The following is a 10,949-nucleotide window of genomic DNA, read 5'->3' on the forward strand; positions in this document are numbered from 1 at the left end:
TTGCAATCCTCCAGTCCTGAGGCCCCTGTAGACCATACAGATATAAATCACACAAGACTCCTCTGCAGGGAAGGAAAAAGGTAACAAACCCCTGCCTTGACTGCAGACTCCATGGGAAAGTAAATACTATTTACAAAGAACTGAACGCAATATGATCAAAAAACTAAAGTGAGAGATGCTGATTCTCATCTGTCATATGAAGGGTTTTTTGTGAAATCCAAATGTCAGAAAGGGCCAGACAACTCACTCTGGCCTTGAACAAAGCCAAAGGAAAAATAATGATCCCTATCAGCACTGCAAAGAGCTAAATACCCCCAGGCAAACAGCCCATGTCCAGCAAAGAGATATCTTGCAAGTCACTGCAATAAGCAGCAGTACACAGAGGCCCACCCCCAAAATCACTTCGAAGTGATCACAGGCAGAGATAGTCCACTTGACTCTAAAGCTCTGCTTCAATTGTCACATCGAAATGCCAAGGGATTTGGGGATTACCTTCAAAACCTAGGGTGCAGGAAGAACCAAAGCTGGAATTTTCCCATACTGACAACGTCAGAAGTGCCACTGGATCTGAGTTTTCCACGGGCAGAACACTGTGTAGTCCCCTCAGGAGGCAGCTCCTGGCTCTGTTCAGCTGGAACAGAAAGGGCTGGGTGCCATCTACTGGACTGCTTCACCAGCCTGATTTAGAACAGATCATAGAATCACACAATGGGTTGTGTTGCAAGGGACCTTAAAGCTCATCCAGTTCCAAACCCCTGCCATGGGCAGGGACACCTTCCACCAGACCAGGCTGCTCCAAGCCCCATCCAACCTGGCTTTGAACACTGCCAGGGATGGGGCAGCCACAGCTTCTCTGGGCACCCTGTGCCAGCACCTCAGCACCCTCACAGGGAAGAACTTCTGCCTAAGAGCTCATCTCAGTCTCCCCTCTGGCAGGTTAAAGCCCTTCCCCTTGTCCTGTCCCTACAGGCCCTTGTCCAAAGGCCCTCTCCAGGTTTCTTAGAGGAGCTTCCAGTGCCTAAAGGGGCTACAAGGTCTCCCCTTAAGGAGCCTTCTTGTCTCCAGGCTGAATAAGCCCAGCTCTCTCAGCCTGACTTCAGAGCAGAGCTGCTCCAGCTCTTGCAGCATCTCTGTGGCCTCTGGACTCTGAAATATTAGACAACGACTGCTATAATGCTGGTTATATGCCAGCTGGTGATCAGAGTAATAGGGAAGCAGCAGCACAGGTTCTCTGGATGTTTAGATGCAGGAAGGCTGCTCCCCACCAGACTGGCTATCTGATCCATACAAAGCATGTTTTATTGCCTGCTACGCTGTCTGCGTATAGAGGCCTGGTGTCCTGACTGAGGCAGCCAGGAATCTACAGCTAGAAACAGAGACAGACCTTGGAAGAAAAGTAACAATGAATGTCTCAATCTCTGAAGGGGCATTACAAAACCTCAGAGTTAGCAGGTCATAAAAGTGATATAAAAGGAAAAAACAACCAACCAAACAAAAACCAAACCCAACAAACCCACAAAAGAAAAACAAGCCCCTGAAAATGAGCTGGACAAACAGGCAGAATAAAAAAGTTAACAGAAAAGAAAACATTTATTGCTTAAAAATTGTGGTTACGTCAATGGCCAGGAGGAGTTTCCCATGGGCTCAGTCTGCCAGTTCATCCCTCACCAGCACAGGAAATCTCTTGCCCCCTTCACAGAGCTGCGTGTACATGGCCCGATAGAGCTGCGCTGCAGAGGCCTCTGGCCAGGGCTTGGCCTCCAGGACAGGCAGGAGTTCTGCCATCATGACCTGGAGCAAAGGAGATACATCACCAGAGCCAGCATGTACTTTTGGGATGCCATGAAGTGACGTGGCTGCATTACAAGTGGTACCTAACCAGAGCAGTGTGACTAATAGCATGCTGATTGATAGGCAGGTATTCTCTTTTGTCATATTCAACAAAGGCAGAGTTGTTCATCCTCTACTCATGAAGTGCACCAGCAGCCACCCAGTGTTCCCAGAGCAGAGATAAATGCTGCAGAGCCAGCCTGGCACTGGAATAAAATCAGCATCCTGCTAGAAGCTGAAGCTGATGTTGATTCAGGAGCTTTCCAACCAAACAGTGAAGCACTTATGCTATGACTAGTTCAACCATTTGCTCCTGTCACCTCTCAGTTGAGCCACATAAGTCCACGCATCACAGGCAAGTGGCCAGCTCCAGCCCAAACAGAACAAAGCTGCACTTCTCCCCAGGAGGGAGCCCCACTCTTGTATGACTGCTCAGAAAGACATTATGCCTGGGATATGGTTTTCAAATGACAGCAGCTAATGAAGTCTGAGCAGTCTGCACATTAAAATCTACACAGCCTGCTGTACACACTGCCCTCCAGAAGTATGGTGCAGGTGTCAGTCACCTCCCTGAAAACATTTTCCAGGGGTGGAAACAAAGGAATACCCAAATAGAACAGAGTACAGGGGAACTGCACAGGGACGGGAAACAGGACACAGTTGCTCATCTCTGGTAAGAGTTAAGAGCTGCAGACATGAAACCTACCTAAGGGGAAAACTAGCATGTGAGGGAGCACTATAGTGTTGTTCTATCAAAGAGAGAGACCCTTCTGTTTTCCATCTGCCTGGCCTGCTCCTGATGCATAAGAAAAGAGGCCTTTACCAAAAACAGGCTAAGAGCTACCAGGTATTTCTATGATTCTTGGTATTTCTCCACAGAAAGGCTATCAACAGGCTTGACCCAGAAATATGTATGCACATCCTTTCCCAGGGTCTTTATCTTGTACTCAGTCTATTCACTTCACCTGTCCAAAGAATTTCACTTATCCTGCACACAGCTGCTCCAGATACCCAGCTAAAAGCACAGATTTAGAGGCATGTGCAGAGGAAATTGAATCAGTCAACAAAGCAGCAGGCAGTGGGTCAATACTTCATTCTTGGCAGACAAAAATCAAACCCTCATTACCCATAATTCAGGATTATGGTGCTAATGTCCCATCTGAAGACAGGCAGCAATTTATCTTCAGCCAGAAGGAGGAGCATGGCCAGTTATGAGTAACTCATCCCTCATCCCTTACAGGAAATAACTTTTCCAAAGTCTATCATTCAGGTCAACAGCAAAGGTTAGGTCAAAGGAGCAGATGTGATTTCACTGCTCTTCTCTGCCCTTTGCTGCTGCTCTGCTCAGGCTGGTCAAGAGACTGATCTCCCACCATGTTCCTATAGGCAGCCTCAGAATAGTAAAATCCCAATTAGCAGCACAGTGGTCTGAGGTTTAAAAGGAAAGAAACAGACAGCAGAGGAGTTCACTAGCTGGAGGTCACTCAGGACAGAATGACAGTGGGTGCCTTAACGGGACTGTAATGGCTGCCAAAGGGGGTCATGAGGTATTACAGAAACCATCCTCCACTGCCAAACTTTTTCAGAGTAGCTAAATAAAAAAAAAATAAAAAAAAAAAAAAAAGAGTATCTTATCAGGAGAGGGTCAGACATTTAATCACCTTTGCTCTGGCCTTAACAGAAGAATACCATTCACAAAGCAAGCAAAGCACTGATGGGACTTGGACATGAAGCATGAACACAGAAACATCACTGGGAGTGCTCGCTGCCCTGTTGCTCCCCCATATGTCAGCTGTTGCCCTATAACGGCCCTTTTCTTTCCCTACACTGGAGCACAAACCCTTTTATGGACTCACCTTTTGTAAGGCAATTTCTTGGTGCAGTACTGACACCTGCAGCTTCAAGGCAAACAGGTCCCTCAGCTCCTGGAAACTGGAGTAACAAAGGAGAGGCACAGCCAGCATGCCTGCACTGTCACACATCTGTCCCCTGGAAGGAATACAGGCTGGAGAGCAGCTTCCCATGTTCCCAGTGCAGTCTGGGTGCATCTTCCTCTGCGACTCCACAGCTGCCAGGGTGGAAGAGTTGGCAGGAGGCAGAAAGGTACAAGTTAAACCTGTACTTGCAGAATTTGTCATTACTCTTCCTAGAAATGAGTGACTGATGCTGTTTTAGTCAGGACGAGCTCCTCGGAATGGCACAACCACGACATCTGAAGCTATGGCATGAAGCCTCTCCCACCTCCCAACAGCTCCCGCACCAGCCCTCCAGAATTACAAAGTCCCAAACCTCACCTGAACACAGATGGGGCAAAAAAATACCACAGCTTTGTTTGCCACCAGAGAATTTTAAATGCTACATTACCATTTACGATAACCAGGAGAAAACTTATGTTGGATCACAGTGTTGTGTGCACAGATAGCAAAGACCTGTTCAACCACAGGTGGCCACATTCATATCCCACTACAAGAACAGGCTCTGGCTCACCTGCTCGCAGGAGCTGCAGCTTATACAGGCACTGGGAAACTATGGTTTGCAAACCCTCCAAGGTCAAAAGGCTTTCATACTCTCTTTGCAGGGTGGGTTGGTCTGGAAGAGAAGCAGAGGAAAAACAGCAGGCATGAGAATACTGAAACCTTCCTCCCCAGATACCAGTTTCTAGAGTGGCCTTGGGTTCACTAGCCCTCATTTTAAGCAGAGAATGGTCCTGACCCTCACATCCAGCACATGCCAAGAACACAAGACACATGTGACTGTAACCCACTTAAGCCATCCTTATTCCACATTCTACCCTTTCCCTCCCCTTTTTTTTAATCCTTACCTGCAAGCTCAGCTTCCACATACTGGCTCAGAAAGCAGGGGACATCCTGGAGGACCTTTAACTCTTCCTCCATCTCTGCAGGACTGAAGGCTGGCCTTGGTGAACAGAACTCAAACAGCAGCAGCTTAAGGAAGGTTACACAGCACCAGCTCTGTGCACCACCCTGAACCCAGGGCCTGGCTAGTTGGAGTCGGGGTAGAAGGCAAGCAGCCTGTGTAGTGGCATTGCAGGGGGAAGGCCAGATGCTGCAGATCTGCCTGGCATGTTGGCCTTGTGGCCTTGTTTCTCTGGAGCTAAAGATTTGTGATTATTCAAGAGCAGCACAATTGAAAAAAATAAACCAACAAAACACTTCATAGCGACCCAGCTTGAACTCCTGTTATTGAAAACATAACTCTCCAGATGGGAGCACACCGTAGCAATTGCAATGGTGCTGCTGTACTGCACCCCGTGCTTGTGGGTCGAGAGCCAAGAAAGGATACTGTTGTCTGGATCCTCTCTAAAAAACGGGTCCTGGCAGCTGCTGCATCTGCACTTGTTTGGCAGAGACGACATCTCTCCCATGCCCTGAAAATTCAGAAGGGGCAGGAGGTGGAGGAGTTATGATCCACTGTGCCAGTGTGCTCACACTGAGCTATGACTCATCATATGACATTCTGTAACACACCAGTATCACTTCAGATACAAGCATCTTCCTCACCCCTTTCTTTTACAGGTTATTAAATAGCCATTAACTCCTCATTTTTGAGTGCTGGTATTAAATCCACAAGGAAACCCTGCAGAAAGCATTAGATACTGCAAAACACCTGTTTTGTCTCTTTGAGCTTGTTTTGAGGGGAAGAATTTACAACCATCAGAAGAGAGACAACGTAGTTCTGTAAAGCATGTCAATTCTTTGCTACTGTCCTATGTTTTTAGCCCATAACTAACCCTCCCTTTCTTGAGAGGCAAGTCATCTGCATTTCTGTACACTTACTCTGTTAGTAAATGTGGTGAAAAGAGTGGACAGGACAAATTCTCACCCTAGCTTTTCCCACAGGGATTCCAAACTTCCTGAAGACTTTCCTCTAATCCTTTTTTGACAAAGTGGTACATGTGGCAAGAAGCATGACAACAGTGCATCAGTAACAGCTGTGCAAAACATACAGGTTTGAGGACAGTATCATGAGTAAGCTGGCCAGGACCTCATCAGAGTCCAGGATTAAAATAAAAAGTCTTGCACAAATGATAGTGTTAAATGAAAGAGAGGTGCTTTTCAGTTACAGCCTTCAACATAGAATCTCAGACTGGTCTGGGTTGGAAGGGAGCTTAAAGCAAGAACACCCTCCATCAGACCAGGTTGACTCCAAGCCCCATCCAACCTGGCCTTGAACACTGCCAAGAATGGGGCAGCCACAGCTTCTCTGGGCAACCTGTGCCAGCGCCTCAAGCACCGTCACAAGGAAGAGCTTCTTCTGAAGACCTCATCTCAATCTCCCCTCCATCATAAGTAAAGGACAACTTTAAAGAACCAGCTTCCCAAAACCTGCTGCAAAAAGTGACAACCATCACAAGGAAGCTTCAAATAGTTATGCAGTGCATAACCCAAGTGTGTGTGTGTGTGTCTCTTCTCCAGCCAAATATTTTTTTTCAATCATGGTAGAAACTGCAGTTTTCAGAAACACATTATGCAAAGAAATAGCAAGGTTAAGGGAAGAGAAAAGAAGTTATCAGGCAAGATGTGTTCCCTTTATAAAGGGATCTTCAGAGCAAAGGTTATTTTCAATCTGTCACTGAGTTGAAAGTAATAGTGAAAAGTGTAAAATTATACCAGAGTGATTAGGATGCCAAAAAGCTCAATTTACAAGTGAAAATTAAGAGAATCAAGTCTCTACAACTCACAGAGGGCAACTAACAAATTGGCGTTTGATAAATGACAACTCCCAAGAGGAAGAGGAATTCCTGAAGCTAGCACAAGGAGCTACAGCCAGATTTAAGAGAGGTTTTAAACTTATCATCTGGACAAATTACATGATGAGATGTCTGCTGATTTATGGCAAAACTTCTCAAAGGCAATAGTGGGAAACCCTTCCAGAGGGTTGGAGAATGGACTAGAGCACTGGATTTGCCAGAAACCTAACCACCTGCACCACTGGTACAGGAAGTTACCAGGCGTTATGGGTACTGAAGCAAGTTTCAGGGGTGCAAATCCTCTATGTTTTGCACCCTTGTTACTGATGCACTGCTGTCATGTTTCTTGCCAAATGTATCACTTTGTCCAAAACCCAAAAAGGAATTAGAGTCTTGATGAATATGAAGGAATCCCTGTGGGAAAAGCTAGGGTGAGAATGTGTCCTGTCCGCTCTTTTTGTACACATTTACTAACAGAGTAGATGTACAGAAATGCAGATGACTTACCCCTCAAGAAAGGAAGGGAAGATTTGTTGCTGCCTATGGGCTAAAAACATAGGTAGGGCGAGACAACAGAACTGATGATATGCTTCGAGTTCACATGCCACCAGTGTGGCAACATTGTAATTGGCTCCATTTAAGAGAGTTCACCAGCAGGGATCACCTCAAACAAACACAGCCCTGGTGCTTCCAGGCAGAGAGCTGCCCCAGCAGAGCAGCTCAGGCCAGCAACCAGCACGGAAACACAGGGTATAGTGACACCCACCTCACAGGGTCTCCTGCTTTCAACAAGTACAGAGTGCCAGCAGAGACTTCTGCAGCCCTGTTAAACCCAGGATTAAAGCATTCCAGTACTCTTACAACAGGGGGATTAACAGGAATTGGCACTCTGAAAACAAAACTAACTCTAGTGGCTAGAATAGCATGATCACACACATCCTCAGAAACAGCCTTGCAGAGACATGCTGTATGGGACCATTCTCCTGCCCCAGGTTCAGGCTCCACACACTGTGGGGTCAGTACCTCCCTGTCACCTGCAAACCAGCCAGGTCTCCCCCATCTCACTGCCCTGAAGCAGGGAGTAGTTCTGGACTGCTCAGGCTAGGCTTACCTAAAGTTCCTGAAATAGGCTTTCCTGTAGGGAAGGGGCAGCTTCAGCTGGCACCTGCAAAACACAAATAGCATCAATCCTGACTGCTGAAGAGCAGTTGAACCTTGCCTTCAAAACAGAGAGAATGACATTTTGTCTAAATTTGACATGAATTTAAGCTGTAACTGAAGATGTCAGTAACCGTGGAGATGGAATCCACCACAGCCCTCAGCCGACCTCAAGGAAGGAGGAAGGAGGATTATATGCTTCCATAAGCATTACTGAGCCAATTTGGGAGAGCTCCTGCAGCCTAGCACCAGCCCTCAGAGGTTCCTCCAAGGTGAGGAGCTGGGAGCAAAGCCCTGGCAAGGCAGAGTACAGATGTGGAACCAACCTGTTCAGGGAAGCTGATCCCTACAGGCTGACTCTGCGGCTGTACCTGAGCCACAAGGCAGCTTTGCTTAGCACCATATCACAAAGAAATGGGAAACGGATATTTCAGCTTCCACAGGGAATATGCATCTTAATCCCAAAGTAGGCCAATCCCTAACTCGTTATTGCAAAAACATATGGGTTGGCAGTTATAGCTACAGTCACGTGCAGACTCTGAACACAAGACAACAGTTGGGACTAAGTTAACAAACATTTGAATCCAGATTCCTGCTCTCCCAGCAACTGTCACTCAGTGTCCTATGTCTGTTCCAACATCATGTGAACAATAATTCCCTCCTTGCACAAACACAGGGTTTGTGGCAGCTGAGGGCTATTCCTCAAAATTTTCCAGGGACAGACATGTATCAGATCTGAACTTCACTTTTCTTTAAAGCACAGAATAGACAGAACACAGAAATTATTTCAACAGAGACTGGTCTGAATGCGAAGCAAAACTTCCAAGTAGTCTTTTGCCACTTTTCCACAGTTACTGAGTATCTCAATAACATACATCATTCTTCCTACACCAAATACTTGAAACAACTGCATTCTAGTCAATACTGATCTGTGTAGTTACACAGGCAGTATCTTACAGGTTAAAGGGGACAGTATTAAATCCCAGATGCCATCTCTTCAAACAGCACTGGGCACACGACAGAGAGAGAGAATATTTGCATTATGTACTATCATTGTGCAAAAAAACCCAAACAAACCACTAAAAAAAAAAAATCACTAAGCTGTAATAGAAAGTGCACTCAGAGGACAACTAAGGCTTGAGAAAGCTCTAGAGGCAGCTTTCCAAAACAATCACAAGGGGCTATGAAATATCAAAGAGTTTTAATTAAAGACTTTCAGAGTCCCAGCCATCCAAAACTAAGCCCTTAAAACAAGAACAATCACAATAAAGGCTTTTAAATTGTAGAGGATCCTTCCTCTTGAGGAAGATCTGAAGGGGGTAGTGAAACCAAGAGGCCTCCAGAACAGCAGGAGACCAGGCTTCGCAGATGTGCTAGTCAGTGTTGAGCAGAACAAGACAGAGGCACCCATCTCTCAGCACTTACCCCTTTTCCTGCAGGGTGACTCCGCAAGGTGAGGTGCTCCTTCCCAATGCTCCTTCAGCTGCAGGGTTCTCCTTTTTGCTGGACTCTCCCAGGAAACCACAACTTTTCTTCCCTGGATCAAGTGACTGTCTGCCAACAGCTACAGAGTTCTTTTCCCCAGCTGAATCCCCTATAGAAAACCTTTGCTGCTCATTCAGGGCAGATCTGCATGAGTGAGGTGCCTTTTGGGGTTCAGATGGAGCATAGACCTCTCTGGCACCGGCACTCACTGGTCTCCTAGGACTCCTTCCTTGTTTGTAAACTACCCCTTTTGAGGAGCTCTTCCCAGCTGTCCTGGGACTTCGAGAAACACATCTGGACGAGGCTTTGTTTTGCAGTTTTTTCACCTCTGGGTCAGTCCTATAAGGGGCTTTTAGCTGGTATGGAGAGGGCTTTTTCAAAGAGGCAGGCTTTTTGCTTACAGATCTCACCTTTGTGCTTACAGGAACATCCTCAACAGGTACAGGCACTTGCTGCTCTTCAGCATTCTTGAGAGCAGGTTCCTCACCTGCAGATTTCTCTCCTGTAGCTCCCTGGGCCCCTAATGGAGTTTTCAAGATGCTTTTCCTGACTTTCAGCACCTTCTCTAAGGCTCTGTTCAGCAGTTCCAGCTCCTCCAGCTCCTTGGGTGAAGGTTTGTTGTCTGCAAGAGGAGAAGATTTATCAGGTCCAAACCTGGATCTTCCCCATTTGTCTCTAAACTAGCTTTGTTCTTTTAGGTGCCACAAAAGGAAACTGAACCCTCTAAACGGTGTGGTGGGTATTCTGGCCAGCAACTATACAGAGAACGCAGCCAGGCTTGCCAAAAGCCTCGAAGACCCAAGATAGCTGTGAGTCATAAGAGGAGACAGCTCTCCAGAGTCAACCTCCCCTTTATCAACCAGTGACAAATACCACACCTTGGTCAGGCCCACAGGCACTTCATCACTGACCTGGATTACTGCAGCACAGGTCCAAGCTAACACCAAGGGCGAAAGTGGGAGGAAAAAGATTGAGAGATAGGGGATTCCAGTCGATGCAGAGCACTGGAAGGACGTCCAACACTGAAACTGGCTCAACCCCGATCAGGCCCAGGGCCAATGTGACATGAAGAGACACCAGGCCGAGTGGGAAGCACTCACCTCGTCCATTGCTGGAGCCGGCCTCTGGCTGCGCCTGCTCCTCTTCCTCACTGCCCCTGGGCGGGGAGAAACACAGCGCCAAGGGAAAGCATTGGGGGCACGGACGGGCTCAGCTTCCCCGGCGGGAGAACATAAACACCGGCCCTGCCAGCACCACGGACCCCGGCCCCGACGTAGGGCCACCGCGGGGTGGAAGCTAGGCCCGGCCCGGCCGCACTCACCAGCGCCGCAGGAGAGCAGAGCTCCGCGCCGCCCGCTGCTCCAGCTCCCGCCGCCGGCCCGCACCCTCGCCCAATGCCGCCAACAGCGCCGCAGCCGACCTGTAGGGCCCAGCACCATCAGCGGCCCGCATGGCCTCCGCCGCATGGCCCCGCTCCCGCCGCCCGGCCCCGTTCTCACCGCCGGCCGCAGCCCGTAGGCAGCATGGACCGAGTCCGCCCGCGCCCGCGCCACCGCCCGCCCCCGCTCCGTTCGGCTCGGTCCTGGCAGCTCTACACGCTGCCGCCGTCGCTACGCCCACTAAACTCAGTGCCAGCAGCCGCTGTCCTTATCAACCTGCCAGGATCTGCGGGGCAGGGCGGGCTCAGAGGAGAGGGGCGGGAGCGGGCCAGGGAGCCGCGGACCGCCCGCGAGCCGGGTGGGGTGGGATCGTGAGCCAGCCCAGG

General features: G+C 48.4%; 1 protein-coding gene across 1 annotated transcript; it reads right to left on the reverse strand.

The window, feature by feature from the left end:
• Nucleotides 1-1,153: 1,153 nt before the first annotated feature.
• Nucleotides 1,154-10,739, reverse strand: TEDC2 (tubulin epsilon and delta complex 2). The gene is made up of 10 exons (XM_062612008.1): nucleotides 10,684-10,739; nucleotides 10,506-10,604; nucleotides 10,285-10,340; nucleotides 9,125-9,806; nucleotides 7,653-7,706; nucleotides 5,134-5,218; nucleotides 4,652-4,760; nucleotides 4,318-4,419; nucleotides 3,687-3,898; nucleotides 1,154-1,791 (listed from the first exon to the last, which is right to left on the reverse strand). Exons 1-10 carry the CDS (start codon nucleotides 10,707-10,709, stop codon nucleotides 1,645-1,647), a joined length of 1,572 nt encoding a protein of 523 aa, XP_062467992.1. The 5' UTR covers nucleotides 10,710-10,739; the 3' UTR covers nucleotides 1,154-1,644.
• Nucleotides 10,740-10,949: the final 210 nt, after the last annotated feature.

Source organism: Pezoporus occidentalis, unplaced genomic scaffold (assembly GCF_034315485.1).
Source record: "Pezoporus occidentalis ecotype Australia unplaced genomic scaffold, CSIRO_AGI_Poc_V1 ctg158, whole genome shotgun sequence".
Classification (NCBI taxonomy): domain Eukaryota; kingdom Metazoa; phylum Chordata; class Aves; order Psittaciformes; family Psittacidae; genus Pezoporus; species Pezoporus occidentalis.